This window comes from Choloepus didactylus, chromosome 22 (genome assembly GCF_015220235.1).
Source record: "Choloepus didactylus isolate mChoDid1 chromosome 22, mChoDid1.pri, whole genome shotgun sequence".
Classification (NCBI taxonomy): Eukaryota; Metazoa; Chordata; class Mammalia; order Pilosa; family Megalonychidae; genus Choloepus; species Choloepus didactylus.
The window spans coordinates 29,055,582-29,072,808 of record NC_051328.1 but is presented as its reverse complement, the minus strand read 5'-3'; the positions used below and the strand labels follow the sequence as shown (position 1 = coordinate 29,072,808).

The following is a 17,227-nucleotide window of genomic DNA, read 5'->3' as shown; positions in this document are numbered from 1 at the left end:
GCCCGCGAGTACATGCGGGTGACAGCGAGTGCGCGGGGGCTCTGGGGAAACGCAGGCAGAAGTTCCTCCCTTCTTCCCTTACCCCAGAGGCCTGCAGGAGTCACTTGAGGGCTGTTTAGGCGGCCACAGGGCCCTGGCCCGGTTCATTTAGCCAAACTAGGGTGGGATTGCTCCGTCCCTCTTTGGGCAGGTTGGGTTCCACCCTCACCCTCACCCTCCCACTGGCTTAGTGATCTGCTAAGTGTTCTGCAGTGTGAACTGCCCTTTCATTAACTCCCGCTGTGGCAAGAAGGAAAGTTGGATTGGATGCTGGGGGAAGAAGGGGCTCGGGGCCCCAGAGCAGGAGTCTGGCCGGTGAGCTCCAGGAAGAAGGTGCAGGCCCTAGAGGTTGAGGGCTGGGCCCCAGGCCACCCTCCCTACTCCTAACGAGTGTGCAGTGACAAGGCTCCCCTGGCTCAGGCACCCTGAGGCCAGGTCTCCAGGACAGGGGTGAGGTCCTGGGACAGGGGCAGCACCAGGCAGGGGGCAGGTGCCACTCTGGAAGGAGTGGGTGGGCGCGGGTTGAGGGTTTTCAGTCATTTCTTTATTGGGGCAGGGGAGTGTTGACCCTGGCCCTGACGTGTGCATACATGGATGTCTGCATGTCCACATGTGTTTACACAGACACACAGGACAGAGCTCAGGTGGGTTGGGGAGATCAAGCTCTTTTACAAGAGGGTTTTTCAAAGAGACTGGTAAGATGGGTGGCATTTGAGGCTGCAGCCCCACCCCGGTGGGAAACCAGCTCTGCTTCAGTGCCAGGGTACAGTTGACAGTGCTGGGGGCCCAGGGGACTGGGCTGAGGGGCCGGGGTGCATAGAGTCGCTCTGTCCCCCAATCCTGCCTTGGCTGGGGGCCAGGCCCAGCGGTGCCCTTGAGAGGCAGGTCCTTGGGCTCTGCAGGGAGGGTGCTTGAAGGCCCCAAGTGCTCCATGGGGCCACTTCTTCGCCCTCCCCATGCCAGGCCTGTCAGAGGACAACCCTTCGGTCCAGGTGGTCCCCACGCCCACTCCGTTGGTGCCTCACTTCCAGGTGCTTGTTCTGGACCTTCTCGAAGTGCTGTAGCAGCTCCATGTAGTCGATACTGGGGCAATCTGCTTTCTGGGGGTGGAGGGCTGCCTTCAGACTGTCCCTGGGAAGAGGAGAAGGGCTCAGCAAAGCAGGTCAGCACACACAGGGGCTGCTGCTGGTGGGTGGGTAGGGGGCAGCACCTACTATAGGGTGGCCCACTTGCTCCTGGCAAAGGGGGGCAGTGGGGTCTGGGGCAGCTACCTGCTCGCTCAGTTTCTGGAAGTCTGTTTGCTGTAGGCCTGGCAACCTTGCCCCCAAATCCAGACACAAGCCCCACAATCTTTGGAACCTTGAAGAGTTGGGGAGCCCCATGAAGCTCCCCTTCCCTTGCAGTTGATGGGAGCAGCCAACACTGCTGCCTGGCAGCTTGGATCTCACCCTCAGCCTGTGGGTTGGAGACGGCGCCCAGAGCAGGCATCACACTGGGAAGCATTTCCTGTTTACGAGTGGCTCCCTTTGGGGTGAAAGCCAGGGCTAGCAGCCAGCCAGGAAGCCAGCTGGGGCTTGGAACAGGATCTGGGGAGAGGAGGAGGCAGCCTGGCCCTTTCTCTGGGGCAGAGCTAGGGCTGGGGACAACAGGGATGGCTGGAGACTCGCTACTGGGCCCTCAGCTTGGCAGGACATCTGCTTTTTGAGTGTTGGGGCCTCAAGGCCCACAGTCCCTGTCCCTGGGAAAGGAGCACTGTTCTCACCACTGCACGTGCCAACTGCTCCTACAGCTCCTGCCACAACCACCCTCCCTGGTTGCTCTGTACACACAACCACTTCCTAGCTGTTTGCCCTTGGGTGTGTGACTCAGTTTTCCTGTCTGTAAAGAGGAGGCCACCACAGGAGCCACCCCATGGGGTGGTTGTGAGGACTCCTCTGGGCATGACGTGGATGAGCCTGGTGCCCAGTTTAGCCTAGGTCTGGATGGGCGGCCACCTGGGCCATGGTTCTGCCCCCTGAGGTGGGGCTGGCCAAGGCCCAGCAGCCCAAGGCCTGGGGGAAACACAATGGAGCTTCCACAGTCGGGTTCCTCGCCAATGAGCTTAGCCCCTGGTGAGGCCTGGCTTGGCCCGGCCTGGAAAGCCAGGCTTCTCTGACCCCACAGCAGGCTGCTGGGGCAGGACCAGAGGTGGTGGGGGCCAACACCTGCCTAGTCCCACACCTGTCTCCTTCTGCGTCCCTGAGACGATCTCCACCTGAGAACATCTTGGGTGGCAGTGTCTGTGGCTCAGCAAACATCAGAAGGAGGCTTGTGGGGCTTGTTCTCAGGGACCACTGTGGGCAGGGGGCTCTGGCCACTGCTGCTTTCAAATCTGGGAATGGGTGGGCGCTTTCCTGTCATAGTAACGCTGGGGTCAGGGACCACTGCCCCAGGGGAGCAACCTGGGCTTCCGGGACACGCTGGAGCTTGGAGGCTTAACCCATGGGGTGGACAGAGTAGGGCTGAGAAATGTGCAGGCCTGGAAATGCCAGGCCACAGGGATGACACTGAAGTGTGCCATTCGACACTGGGCACCCATGGCTCTCAACTGCCCCTCACCCCACTGAGATTCGAGGTTTCCTGGGAAATGTTAGCAAGGGTTGGCAAACCAGGATGTGCACACAGGAAGCCAGGGTGGGGGTGGACATGGTGAGTGGGCTGCACCTTGCTCCCTGAAAGTCCCACCGAGCAACCCCTCCTGGCCTGAGGTCACAGGGCAGGGGATGGGTGTGTCCCCACGGGGGTGGGGAGCAGCTGCCTTGGAGGTGGTGAGTTCCTGGAGGATACCCAGCCAGCAGGTGGCCCCCTCTCCCACCACCCCACCCATGCACCTGTCACCGGGCTAAAGCCAGAGAGCCTCACCAGCTTTTCCTTTGGAGGTTCCCTTCTGCCTCACTGAGGAGACAGTCCCTGGGGAGTGGCCTGGAAGCCCGAGGGGACCCTAGTCCCCATAGCCCCGTTGGTGCCTGGAGCACACCGAGGGAAGGGCCCAGAGCACAGCCGCTTACCCAGCTGTCCCTGGGCTCAGAGGCCTGCAGGGCAACCTGACCCTGTCTTCCAGCTGCCCACCCCTCCCAGGGCGTGAGCTGCCTCTCTGCGTCCTGCCCTGCAATCTGACTCCTCCCCAGCTGTTCCTGGGCTCCTTCTTCGCCCACCGCTCCCCTGGCCGAATCTGTGATATCTTCCCAGGTCCTCGCAAAGAAAGGCTGGGAACTTTGCCCTTGAATGCTGGGCAGAGCCTCAGGCACCCACTGAGTCCAAATGCAGATTTACTGATGAAGAAACCAGGGACCCAGAGAGGGCATGGGGCTTGCCTGGGGTCACACAGCCAGTCCATGGCACAGCACGGACCATGTCCTTCTCCAGGCTGCCCCGTGACACACTGAATCCTCTCTCCAGAGACCTCAGCCCCTTGACCCCAGCCTCTTCCACCTCTGACCGTGGGAGATTCTGAGGCAAGTGTGATTAGGGATCGGGGGAGCTCATCAAAATGTGGGTGTCCCCCCACCCTCACTGCCCAGGCAGGACCTAGTGGACCTAGGGGATGGGGAGAGGGCTCTGCATTTTCCACACGTCTCCCAGACACTGTACCCCAGCTCAGGACACTGGTCTGACTCCACAGCCTGCACCAGATGCCTGGGGAGTGACTGCTCGCGGAGGCCTGCAGGTTTGGGGGCTGCTTCCCTGTGACACTGGGATCTGAAGGCCATGATTGCAAACCTCAGCCCCGCCCAGGGCTGGGTGGGCTTTACATCTCGATGGAGAAGGCAGGGGGCCACACTCCCTAAAATGACTGCCCTCAAGCCCCACGCCTGGGAAGGAATGAGGTTCGAGGCCTCTGCAGTCAAGAGTGGGGACTCTAAGAGTCCCCTGGAGGTGGTGGGTTCCCTGACTGGGCAAGGTGTTAAACCCAGGAGCTTCCAAGTCCTGGAGCCCTCAGGAGAGGGGTCAGCTGCTCTGAGCCCTCCCATCCTGCCCAAGGTGAGGAGATGTACTGTCCGGGTCTCAGAGGGGCAGCTGCCCTCACCAGCCAGGGGTCTGTTGCCAGGGAGGCAGGCTGGGCTCCTCTGGGGAATCTCAAGGCTGCAGGGATCCAGCCCTTTCTGCCTCCTCCCCGCCTCCAGCAGCACCTTCCCTCCTAAGTTCTTGTCTGAACAATCCTAATAGTTGTGGCAAGTTGGAAAGGCCAGGCCAGCCAGGCCCGGAGTGGCTTCAGGGCCACTCTGCGGGTCCCAGATGGCTGAGGGGATCCAAAAGCACACCCAACTCCACAGCTGCCTCCTTGATCTTCTGGACACTCAGTGCGCAGATACCTGGGTGGCACCAAGAGCAGCTGAGATGGCAGCTGGGACAGGCCCAGCTTTGCTGTCCTGGAGACTGTCTGGCAACAGGGGGAGGGAAGATAGGAGCTGCTGGGGCCGACATCCAATCAGGACCCCCATTCTGCAGAGGCTGGGCTGGCTAGGGTCAGGTGGGTGGGGGCAGTGAGACCCACACCCTGGAGGGAACAGGGGCTTCTTGGTCAGGTGCCCCGAGTGCTGACCAGGCCCGGAGTCTGCCTGTACCCATCCCTGGAGCAAATGCCACGCAAGGCGCCAGGCCTGCTGCAGGGCTTGAACAGCCTGGGAGGGAATTTGAGACACCCAGGGCATCTGATGCAAGCTGGGTGCACGCCATTCAGCGTAAATCTTCTTGGTGGCTCTGCCTGTTTCCATGGTGACCTGACAAGTGAAATTTTCCATCTCGGATGCCAAATGCCTGTGGATGAGGCAGAGCCTCCCAGGGTTACCAAATATAGACACAGCCTAGCAGGCTCTCGGGCCTGGGCCAGCAGCGGGTTCAGGGTGGGAGCCCGGACCCCTCAGGGGCTGAAACCCTCCTGCCCAGGGGCTGCTCTGCCGGGCTTCGTGGCGGGCATTGTGGCTGCAGTGTGCCTGGGACCTGCTCTTCCTGCGGGCGGGGACCCAGGCTGGTCCTGGAGCTGCCGACGTGGGCCTGTCTCCCACCCCGTCAGGAGGGATCTGTAGAGTCCCCATGGTGCCAGGGCCTCTTGGTGCCCCAAGTTTCGGCCTTGCCACAGATGGGGTAGGCTGGACCGTGCAAGGCCTGGGAAGGGCCCTATCCTACCTGATGGCCGACTGGGACCCCCTCTCTGAGCTGGGGCACAAACTCCTCCCTTCCCCTCCCTGGAACTTCTTCCCAGGGGCTTCTTTTTGAGTAACTTCAGGATGCCCAGAGTTTTAGATTGAATCCTGGTTTCGCTGCTTGGAGATGGCATCGCCACTATGGGAAACACTCCCAGAATCCCCCAGCATGGCACTCTGATGTGGCAATGAGGCCAAAGGGCATGTGGCTGGGAGGTCGAAGCAATGGGGACCTCAATTCTCCTTAGGTGCCCCCTCTTGGCAGGCCCCTCTGCCCCCACCCCCAGGGAGGAAGGCAGGCGTGGCCCCTGGGGCGGCACTCACTCGGTCTGCAGCAGCTCGGGGTTGGGGACACACTGGAGCCGGTGGGAGAGCAGCTGGAAGGCGCTGCTCTGGGGCAGCAGCATGAGCAGGCCGTAGAGGGCCTTGATCAGGTATGGGTTGTTCTTCACGTCCAGTAGCTGCAGGCGCAGATCTGTGGCGGGGCAGGGGGCAGGGTTGAGGGGCTGGCCCAGGCCCCCCGCCTCTCCACGGCTCGGGGACCCAGCTTTCCAGGGCCAGCTGGCTGCCGTGGCGTAAGGCAAGTGCGAAAGGGGCTCCTCTGGAGCCAGACAAGCCTGCCCCGCCTCTGCTGGCCGTGTGATCTCGCCTTTCTTCTGTATGACTGATCTTTCCAACGGCCACTGCGGGCCCGGTGACCCCCCAACCCACTGCTGGCCCTGCTGCCCTCCCCCACGTGCTGGCTGCCTTCCTCAGAGCGAGAGGGCTCGGGGCTCATAGTGGTACAGGTTCCCAGGCTGCTCTGCACGTGCCAGCACAAGAGAGCTATAAATAGGGCGAGCTGAAGAGAAAGACAGCGGATCAAGGCAGCTCCAAGGGAGGGCAGGGTGGGGAACAAGGCCTTTATGTGTAGCTAAACATGCACCAAAGCCCAGGAGCGTCTGGTGGGTGCTTCTGGAAATCCAACTCAGATACCGGCCCTCCCACAACTTTGCCAGAGGGGAGGAGATGCACCCTTGCTCTCTGCTCCATACGCACACCACCCTTGGATCACAGGGCCATCCAGCTTCCCAACGGGAGACTAGACTCCCCTTCTGCTGGGGCGGCTGGGCCTGGAGGATGAGCCCCAAACTTCTGAACGGAGGCTGGAGGACTGAATGGGAGTGAGGGGAGGTGGTGGTGGCCCCTGCACTTGCTTTCCAGCTTCAGGGGAGAGGCTGACAGGCTTGGGCTGGGCGGGTCAGGGACGCTGCCAGGGAGTGGGAGGTCTGGGCGACTGGCTTGGCAGGGAAGGTGGCCAACGGCGGAGGGGAGGGGCTGCCACTGGGCTCTCCCCTGCCATGGACACAGGGGCTTCAGAGCCTGCTCTGGGGGGCGGCAGTGTCTGTGCTGAGGCGCCGAGAGCCGTGCACACCCAGCCAGCTGCCGCTTCTGCACATTCGGCCTGGGTGTTACTAATCAAGCAGCTCTGCCCATCGGCTCCAGCCAGTGCCAACTGTTCTCTCCAGAAAGCTGAGGGTGTGGCTCTGGGGCACACAGGAGGGTCTGCGGGTGGGCCAGGGAGCCCGGCCAGAGGCTCTATCCCACCACAGCAGGGCTTCCCTACTCCCTGGCAGGGAATGACACTAACCTTTAGAGGGCTTTTGCCATCAGCACTGGCCAGGGCTCCCGAGACCAAAGTTCTGAGGCCCACAAGTTCCACCCTGCTCCAGCTGACCGTCTCAGCCCTGTCCGTCATCCTTGTCTCACATTCTTGACATTCTGGGAGCACCCCACCCCTGGGGTGACTGCCCCCCCCCCCCCCCCAGCCAAGAGCTGGCCTCTGAGCTTGGCTCCACCCCCACCTCGCGCCAGGCGGGCCAAGGGCTCACTGCTTGGTTCCTCCATCTGTCCGAAACAGATAAAGCGAAGCCAGAGGCAGGACTCTTACATGTGAAGATGGGACACTCAATCAGCTGCACCAGCTTGTCCACCTCTGTGAGGAAATCCACGGTGACCTCCAGGTCCCCACTGCATGGGTCGTCAAGGAAAGTGTGACCGCTGGACCTGGCCAGCCCTGCCTGCGAGAGGCCTTGGCAGCAGCGTGGGGCTCCATGGACAGAGCCTCTGCCCACTGCCACTTCCCGCTGGCCCCAGCCTAAGTGGGCAGAGGTGGTAGTGGCAGCCAGGATGCTGGGGCCAGGCTGACCTTGAGGCTGGTGGCAGAAGCTGAAACCCCGGGGCTGGGCCCAGTGCTCTGAGTACCATGAGGCCCCTGGTGTCCCAGGCACAGGGCCTGGCTCCAGCTAAGCAGGATTTTGCATACAAAGGAAATAATTCTCCTCTTTGCACCTCTGCCCCTCTAAATGAGAAGCAGCCCTTAGTCTGTGCTCATCACAGCCCCGCAGCCTGCCAGGGAGCAGGAGGACAGGGCTGGGCAGGAGAGGCCCCTGCTCTGGACCCACCAGCAGCACAGGGTCAGGGCCACAGCCAGCGTGTCGTGCTGGGCCGGTGGCCCTAGGTCTCCTGGTTGCACAAGTGACCAGTGAGGAGCAAATCGAGGTTGAGAAAGGATGGGAGGCACCCCGAGGGGATCAGCAAAGGGCACATCCGACCCCGACTGAACTCCTCGAGGCCCCTCTTTTCCTTACCCTCTGACTCCCGGCCCATCGAGGAGGGAGGCCAGTGCGCCTCCAAAACAGTTCTCCAACCAGGGCCTCCGACAGATGAGTTTGGTTTGCTTCAGTGTCTACCAAAAAAAATCTGAACACGGAGCCTTCAGGTGTGGCCTGTGCTGAGGCGTGCTGGGGGTCTCCCCAGCCTGAGGCCTTTCATCCCTCTTGTCCCCCCAAACCTGTTCCATCATCAGCTGACTGCTGGGCTCTGGAGTCATCTGTGGCCCCCAGAGGTCAGTTCTCTCCTCACCAGCGACGTGCCGACACCTCTGCTCAAGCCTGCAGGCCTTACCTGGCGCCTGCAGTGCCCAACCATCTTCCCAGCTCTCCAGGCTGTCGCCACCGTGCCACCAACAGGCTTTTCTAAAACCCACGCTGTGCTCCAAACCCTGCTGTGGCTCCCCAGGGCCTGTAGGGCCAGACGCCCCCAATGGAGGAGCTCACTGTGGCCGGCTCCCACTGCCCCATGCCACACTGTCCACACGCAGCATCCTGCCCAGGCCACGCCGCCTCAGCCCGTCCCTCCTGCTGTGCTCCTCCTTGCACTTGTCCCCTCCCTTGGCAGAGGGGTCCTTCTCCCCCTCATTCCCCCAGCCCCAGCACTGGGCCCTGAACAAAAGTAGAAGGCTGGAGGTGCACACTGAAGGCTGCAGATCGTGTCCTCCCTCCCCCCGGGGGGGTGGGGGTGGGCCTGGGCTCTGCCCTCCCTGGAAGGCCGCAGCACCACTGTCCGCAGCCGTGAGACTGGGCCCACTCAGCCTGGATCCCCAACTCGCAAGCTTTCTCCAGAGCCACCTTCTCCCTCGGAGGCTCCAGGGCGGCCCAGGCTGCTGCCAGCAGTACCCCCTAAATACAGCGCTCATGTTGCCCCTGATGCCACAAGCCTGGAGGCAGTGTAGGGCTGGGGCAGGCACAGGGCAGGAGGGCTCCCAGCTGGGTGGGAAGGGAGTGACTAGCTCCCTCTGGAACTGCAGAGCTGGCCCCGAAGGACAGCCAAAGAAGAGAAGGATACAACTTCTGGATGAGGTCATAGGCGTGCTGGTAGTTCTGGGTGAGGAAGCAGAGGGACACCGTGGTGACGGGGTTGTGGCACCAGGAGCGGTACAGGCAGCAGAACAGGTTCTGGCTCTCCTGAGGGGAGAGGGGGCAAACAAGACTCACTCTTTCCTCAGCCTGTGTGGGGTCTGAGAAGCAGGGGCCCTCGCGGAGTGGTCCAGGGAGCCGGCTCAGGATCCCAGCCAGTGCCTGGCCCCGCTGGGAAGGTGCTGTCACGGAGGGAGTGCTGTCAGCTCGTCCTCAGGCTCCACAGAGCTGCAGGGGCTGCTGAAGCATGCGGTGGAGGTGAGGCCTGGTCAGGAGAGAGCCGTCTCCCTGGGGCTGGCGTTTCTGCCCTCAACAAAATTACAGCAACTGGCCTCTCTGGAATGCTGTGGTCCCAGAGCCTGGCTAGGTCTGGGCTGGGAGGGGGTGTGGCGGGAGGGCGAGGCTGCGGCTCCAGGGAGGAAGCTTCCTCAGGGGCCAGGCTGTCCTGGCTACACCTTCCGCTCTGTCCTCAAATGCCGTCTTCTCCCTCCTCTACAACCCACCTTGTGCCCTTGGGAACCAGCCCAGGAACTGAGCCCAAACTCGGGGGAGCCTCTGTCCCTGAGGAAAATTCCTAGGGCCTCCAAGGACATCTGGGAAGAACCACAGGATGGCAGCAGTTGTGGCCGGGACCATCCCGCGTCAGGCGGCCTCAGACGCCCTCAGACAGGCTCACAAGGCCCTCAGAGGCCCGGAGAGGGGGTGGAGGCAGGGCTGGCAGTGTCTGAGCCGGGAAGGGGGACACGGGGCAGGGGTGACCAGAGCTCAGACTAGGGGAAAGAGCCCCAGGACGGTGGCCCCTTGGGAGCCCTCTGCGGCCCGCCCCCTCCGTGGGGCTGCCACCTTATCTCTTGTTCTGCTCTGTGGAGTGGGGTGGCCTGTGGTGTCCTCCTGTCCTCTCTGCCCAGTCCTTGGGGGGTTCTCACCTAAAGACTGCGGCGGGCAGCAGTGACACCCTGCCTTATGACAGAGATCATAAAGGCAGATGTGTCCAGGGAAGGGAGAGAAGAGTCAGGGCCAAGGAGGACGGGGAGAGCCGAGTGGAGGTGCATCTGAAGGTCTGGCCCTGCAAGTGGGCTCCGGAGCCTTGGCCTGGCAACTCGTGAGCAGAAGACCCAGCTGTGGGTGGGGCTAGGTGCCCTGGAGGTGGGTACAGAACCTTCCACGGGAACCTGGCTGTGGTTCACACGGGGCAGGGCTAGCATGGAACACTCACCCCGGCCCCATTCTGGCTCAGGAGGCAACCTGAGTTCACCCTTGTGGTGGGGCTGGCCTGGGGTCTGCACCCAGGACTCCCCCGGGGGCAGCCCCAGCCCGAAGTACCGGAGTCTTTAGGTCTTTGAGCTGGTTCCTCAGCTGGAAGAGCTCCGTGGAGGTCAGCAGGATGGTGTTGAGGGTGTGGACCATGGTGGAGGCGAACTTGAGGTCCTCCTCGTGGAGCAGGATGTCCGCCATCGAGTGGAAGATGTTCTCTGCGTTCAGCAGGAGGCAGAGCTGCCTGCAAAACAGCCATGAGGTCAGGGCTCGGGCCATCCGGATCCCCTGGGCCACAACTGAGGCCTCCCCCTCGGGCTGGTCAGTGTCCCAGGGGACGGTTCTTCCCCAGGGCTGCGGCAGAACCCCAGCTCTGAGGCACCTGGGGGACACCGGGGGCCTGGTGCCCCTCACCCGGCAGGTCCAGAGCCCCCAAGGCCATATTTATCCCCCCACCTCACCCCAGGCCTGAAAAGGGGCCACCAAGGATGTCACATGCCCCCGAGGCACCATTCCGATCCCCCTGCCACACACACACACAGCACTGCCCCCAAGGCCAAGGCACTCCCCACCTCCGCCCTGGCCTTGTTTCCATCCGAGAAACTGAAAAAAAACACACACACACACACACACACACACACACACACACACACACACACACACACACACACACACACACACACACACACACACACACACACACACACACACACACACACACACACACACACACACACACACACACACACACACACACACACGTCCTCTATTGACTGTCCCCCAGTTGACTGTCTCCCAGGCTCCGGTCAGGGACTTGCTCTGTGCTGGTCACAGCTGTGCTCCCTGTTCCCCCACTGAAGGCGGGGCCTGCAGGGAGTCAGCAGACAGTTGCTGAAGGAACAAACCTTTATGGCCACCCCGGGTTAGGGGAAGAAATAGTTTCATCATCACAGTACGTAATGAAACTCTGGCGCAGGGAGCTTAAGTGATCTGACCAAGGTCAGGGGCAGTTAGGCCACAGCCGGCTCCTCTGGGCTGCTCGGGACTTCTTTCCACCGTGGCGCCTCCAGCAGAGCCTTGAGGGAATGAGGACTGGCCCAGGTGGAACACGGAGTCTCCGTCTCATTAAAAAGGAACACAGGGAACCTAGAGTGTGAAGAATACAGCTTCCGGGGTTCCTGGGGCAGGGTGACATCACCACGACCGGGGGATCCCCAGGAGAGGCTCGGAAGGAGCCTCCCCACCTCCCCCGGGGGCCAGCATGCCCACAGCTTGGCATTGAGGGCAGGGCGCCCCGAGGGCAGCCGAGCAGTGGTGTCCTGCCAGGAGCCCGGGGATCTGGAGGCTTCCTGCAAGCTCAGAGGGCAGGAGGAGGGGCCCAACGGGAGCAGTAAGCTGTCCCCAGGGGCGGGCACATGCACCGGGTGCAGACGGGCTTTCAGGCTGTTGAGAGCTGGTGGCAGCCTGGCCTCCTGCCTTGCAGCCTCCCGTCTGATGCTGATGACTGTCTGTCTGTCTGCCTGACTGCCTCGAGGCTCTGCTCCAGGCAGGCATCCCAGAGATGAGGTTCTGGGCTTGAGGAGCCCATGCACCCGAAGCCTCGAGCTCTTGTGGGCATGAGCTGCACGTTGAGCCAACATGAAGAAACAGGTGCTCCCCATCTTGGGTCGCTGAACTTGAGTGAGCTAAGCTGGTGTATCAGACACTAGTTTCCTGCTGTCCCATGAAGACCAGTCAGGGCCTCGAGGCCAGCTTTCCAAAAGCTGGGGAAGGCGCCCCGCCCCTGGTCCCGGAAAAAAATCCCAGAGCGTTTGGTAATGGAGAGTCCTGGCCACGAAGCACAAACAGTGGGCAGGCCGTCTCCAGCCTTGGCCTGGCTGGAGCCCACAGACTGGGGCGAGAGATCATTAGAGAAGTCGGAACGAGGCTGGGGCACGGGGACGGGGGTGGGTGACACCTCACGGCTGCAGGGTGGACTGGGCCTCTGCCACTGCCCAGACGGCCGTTGTCCCCCTAGAGGCAGGTGTTGTGGGCAAAGGCTGGGACTGAGGGCATCAGAGCTGAGTGCTCTCGACCCCCAGCCGTGTGACCATAATGTCCGCACAACAGCTTCTTCAGCTTGTCACCAGGTAATAACTACCTGCAAAATGGGGGACACCCTCATCGGGCAGCTGTGAAGATGGAAACAGTGCGTGGGAGGGGGCCCTGGGTGGACTGCCGGGGGTGGAGATGGGCACCAGCTCGCAGGAGCGTGGCCGGGCCAGGCTGCCTCTGACCGAAGACCTGGGGATGGCAGCCTTTGTGCAGACATGTCTCGTCTCCTCCCAGTCCTACCCAGCCCTACACAGGCCCTGTCTCCAGGGCCATGGGACAGAAATGTTCCAGAAGGGCGGGCTGGGGAGGACGGAGAGCGTTCTGACAAATGGCTCCAAATACCCATCGCCTGCAGCTGCCGCCAGTCTCCATGACAGAGGCCAACAGCTGAGGCTGCTGCCGGGCAGCAGGCTCCAGGGACCCCAGGCCAAGTGGGACCTGCAGCGGCGGGGGGTGGGGGTGGCACTCTCACGTGAGGCCAGGCTGGGGGGCTGGTTGGTAAGGACAGGCGGGTGCCAAGGCCTCCCAATATCCCAAAGAGCCCTGGGAATGCTGACAGGGCTGCGGAGTTCTCTGGAAACACTCTTCTCCTGCCAGCAGTGATACAATTCTCTTGTGGTTTTCCTTCTACCTCACTGGTGGCTCCTCTGCTTCTCTAAAGGCTTGGCCAGCCCTGCTGCTCTCCTCTCTCTGGTCTGTCTCTTGGCCTTGTCTGGTCTCTTGGTGGCTCCTGAAGCTGTTTCTAGTCCAGTGCTGCCCACGTGTGCCTCTGCTGTCCTGAGTGCCCACGGAGCTCCGGGGGGACAGTGGCTGCCCAGTGGATGGCCCTGCCCGCCTGCATAAGAGCCATTTCTGACTTCACAGGGCCGTCACACAGCTCTGTGCCCCCTTGGCGGGACCCCCTTCCCCATCCCAGGGGATGCATTACCACCCACCCAGCTCTGCTCAAGCCCCAAAGCAAGGAGCCGTCCTTGCCCCCACCTCTACACCCGGACCAGGGCAAGCCGGGGTGGCTTCACCTTCGGGGCACATCCCACCTCGGCCTCCTCAGCTCGGTTTCCACCACCATCGCCCTGGGGCAAGCTTCAGCCATCCCCCGGCCTCATCAACTTGACAATGTCTCCTCTCCCGTCTCCTTGCTTCTTCCTACAGCCCCAAGGTCACCCTCCATTCACCAACTGAGGCGATCCTTAAAAAGTGCCAGTCAGAGCATGTCGCTCCCTTGCTCAAGACCCCAATGGCCTCCTACTGGCTTCAAAATAAAACCACCCTCCTCACCACGGACGACAGGACCCTACATTTTCTGGTCGGCTCCTCCCCAACCTCAGATCTTACTTTTCCTTCCTCCCCGGCTCACTGTGCTCTGGCTTCTTGGGCCTTTCTTCTGTTCCTGAACACGTCGAGCCTGCGGTGGCCGGAGAGGCTTTGCCTTGCTCTCCTGTGCCTGGAATGTTCTGCCCCAGGGATCGGCACAGGCCGGCTCCCTCCGGCCGTGGAGGCCTCGGCTCAAACCCCAGGCCCTCGTGAGGCCTCCGTCCGCTGCACGCCACCCTCCCACCGCCCGTCTAAGAGAAAGTCTGTTTCTTTCGGAGCACATATCACCACCGGATATCACCTTGTTGGTGTATGTGTTTACTGGGTCCTGTCTTGTCTCTCCCACTAGATCGGAAGCTGCAAAGCGCAGGGCCTTGTCTGGGATGCTTGTATCCTCTGCCCACGAGGACAGGGACCCCAGGCAGGTCCCCGTGTGCAGTGTGCACCCTGCTCTGCAGGAAACCGCCCCCAGGCCTCCTGCGCCATCCTCCTCTCGCCACCCACCAGGTCGAGTCCAGGGTCTGGCCGCCCGCCCGCCCTCCGCCACCTCCCTGGCTCATCTCAGGAGACTCCCAAGCATGTGCTTCCATGACAGCCTGAAGGAATGGCAACCACACACCGCACCAAGCCTCCCCCCAGTCTCCCTCTGAGCTCCGCTAATTAAAAATCCACCAGAGGGGAGGGAGGGGGAAGTTAGGAACAGAGACCCACAGAGAGCAGTGGCGAGCGGGCAGCCGCCACATCCGGGGCTTCAAGCCTCCACCAGGCTCTGGACACCTGTCGGCCTCCCCCTGCTTCCACGGGGCTGGAGGTGCTGCTCAGGCGTCCCCTACCTCACCCCTCAGAGCCCGAGGCAGCGGCCCACACTCCCCAGGCCCAGGGGCGGGTGAAGGGAAGTGGGGGTCTCGCCGTTCCACACCTGGCAAGAGCCCCTTCATCCCAGTCTCTGCCCAGCCCAGCCTGCTGGGTCACAAAGCCACAAGCAGGTCAGCTCAATCCCAGGGGGCCCTGAGCAGGCAGAAGGCACTGAACTGAGCACGCTCCATGCGGCCGCCCAGGGCTGGGTGGGAGACGGAGGGCAGCGCTCACACCCGGGCACTGTCCTGGGCATTTGGGGGAAGGGACGGTGACTCTGGGTGGATTGGTTGGGCCACATTTTGAAGAGCTCTGGATTCTAGAACAGATACCACCACCAGTGGAGGAGTGGGTGGAGGGGGCAGTAGGGCCTGCTTTCACTTCAGTCCCCCGAATCCACGACAGGATCTGCTCAGTGGCCTCAGGATTACCACTGCCGGGTGCTGGGCTCGGAGCTGCTCAGGTGGCACCTCACTGAGTCCTCACACAGCCTGCACAGGGTGCTGATTATCACCCCCACTCGGAGACGAGGAGGCTGAGTTTCAGAGAGGACCCATGTCAAAAGTCACACAGCTGACTGGGCTGCAAGATTGGAGGATCCAAACCTGGAAGGGCTGGACTCCAGAACCCACTTGGGCTCCTCCTCCTCCTGCTGCCCCCTCAGTGCCTGCCTTGAGTGGGCTCTGGGGCCACCCCCACCTTGGGGTGGGAGGGCTGGCAGATGGCTGCTTGGCGCTGCTATCATCACTTCTCTGTTGAGCCCCAGCGTGGCTGAGCTGGCTGCCTGGCTCTCAAGCACAGCATCAATAATGAAACACAGCTTGCAAGCATTAAACATTTGCCTATGTTTTTTAATACTCATATTAAAGTGCTATTCATGATGAGACAGTGGCCTGGAAAGTGCTTAGGGACAAGGCCTAGAGGGAGTGGGACCTCTTGCACCATTCCGGAGGCCCCGTCAGGGCTGGAGGAGGGCAGGGGTCCGCCTGTGTGGGCGCCGAGCTGGTAAAACAGGCTGTGCAGGCAGGAAGGCCTGTGGTGCGCAGCGGACTAAGGAGCAGGCAGGAGGGAAGAGGCTGGAAAGGAGGGCCATGGGCCTTTCAGGAAGGACTCCTCACTGGATGGCGGACAACCCTGCGCCCCTCACACACAGAGCTGAGCCTCCCCGGACCTGGCTCGGCCTCACCCTCTCTGTGCCCCCATTTCCGGGTCTGCTCTCATGCTGGGGGCAGGGGTGACATCTCTGGTTTCTCTGTCACACACCAGGAGCGACTTGCCTTCAGCCTGCTCCGAACCCCCAGACCCAAGAGAGGAAGCTGCCACTTTCCTTCATGAACTCGGGTGACTGCCTTTCTCTTAAGATCCCCTTCTTCAGGGCTTGGCGGGGAAGGTGCCCATCAGCGCTGCATGACTGGAGGGGGCCTTGCCACACCGGGCCAGGCCGGGTGAGTCTGAGTGTCACTGTCCCTCCAGCTGCTAACTCTGACCTGCCTCTCCTGGGCCCCAGGCTGCAACCCTGGGGGGAAGGTGCCCAGCACCCACCCAGGACCCTGCTTCAGGTGGGAGAGGGAAGACTTGCTCTGTCTCATAGGTGCCTCGGTCCTCTGGGGGCTCCTGACTGGCTGGGCAAGCCCTCAGGGCCTGTGGCAGGAGAAGGTGCATCTGACGAAGCAGCAGTAGCCCCCACCCACGGTGAGAGAAGAATGGTGGGAGAGGAGCACGGGCAGTGGCTGGCCTCCCCACCCCATCCTCAGCTGTGGGGAAGGGCCACTCATGCTGCTTCTATTCCAGGGCCCTGGATGTGCCACCAACTCCAGCAAAGCCCAGCCTTGGTTGGAGGGTGAGCCCCTGCACGAGGATCCTGAGCCAAACCTGGTGGCCCTGAGCCCCGCCCGGTGGCCCTGAGCCCTGCCCGGTGACCGTGAGCCCTGCCCGGTGGCCCTGAGCCCCGCCTGGCTCCCTCCCACCCCAGCAGGGCCTGTGCTCTGGCAGAGCAGGAGAGGAGCGTGCAGACGCTACTCTTGTGGGGAGCAACGTGGGGCTGTGCTGAGGCAGATGCGCCCCCCCCCCCCAGCTCCTGGCTGTGGGCAGAGGTTTGGGCAGTGCCCACCAGACCCAGCTCAGCTTGGAGTGGAGTCTTGGAGTGGGGCTGGTGAATGGGGAGCTCCTTTTAGGACAGAGTCTCTCAGGGCCTGCGAAAAGGCATGGTGAGGCTCAGAGGTGGGGAGCGGAGGGTGGGGGCTGCCGAGGGCCTGAGCATGAGGTAGCCTTTGGGGGGTGGGGGTCAGTGCTTTGGCTCCTGGCCCTGCTGCCCTCTGGGAATTCTGGAGTCTGCCACGTGGCTTAGGGAAGATGGAAGATGTCTTCCCATGGCCCCGCCTCTTTCCCCTCTGAAAACAGGCCCAGGAAAGCCACTGAGGCCAGAAACGACCTCCCCAGGTCCGTGCTGTCAGCGAGCTTTCCCAGGGCCTTTGGCCACTTGCTCAGGAAGCCCGCGCTGGCCCCTTGGGGGTTCTCCTCCGGCTTTCCTCGCCAAGGCAGGGACCCGGAGCCCCCACCCTGAGCCTGTGTAAGGCTGAGCGAGGGGCTGAGGGTGGCTGGGAGGGGGCGGTGTGGCCACTGCCCTCTCCTCCCGCCCTCTCCTCTGTGAGGCCCAGCCGGGGGGCCTTTCTAAGAGGGTGACGACGGGCAGAGGCGGGTGATGTGTTTGACCCATGGGGCGTGGGGGACATTTTGGGCAAATGCTCAGTC

The 17,227-nt window shown here is 62.3% G+C and overlaps 1 protein-coding gene across 2 annotated transcripts in view; it reads right to left on the bottom strand.

Annotated features, from left to right (window-relative positions):
• Positions 1-561: 561 nt before the first annotated feature.
• VAC14 (VAC14 component of PIKFYVE complex) overlaps positions 562-17,227 on the bottom strand; it is a 120,907-nt gene continuing 104,241 nt past the window's right edge. Inside the window, exons 15-19 of one of the 2 annotated variants that reach the window (XM_037815587.1) lie at positions 10,283-10,457; positions 8,889-9,007; positions 7,153-7,232; positions 5,547-5,697; positions 562-1,170 (exon numbers count right to left, since the gene is read on the bottom strand). In XM_037815587.1, coding sequence (XP_037671515.1) covers positions 1,008-1,170; positions 5,547-5,697; positions 7,153-7,232; positions 8,889-9,007; positions 10,283-10,457 — 688 coding nt within the window. In that variant the 3' untranslated portion in view covers positions 562-1,007. Of the gene's footprint in view, positions 1,171-5,546; positions 5,698-7,152; positions 7,233-8,888; positions 9,008-10,282; positions 10,458-17,227 lie in introns of those variants that run through there. The other variant, XR_005213777.1, reaches the window with a different exon arrangement.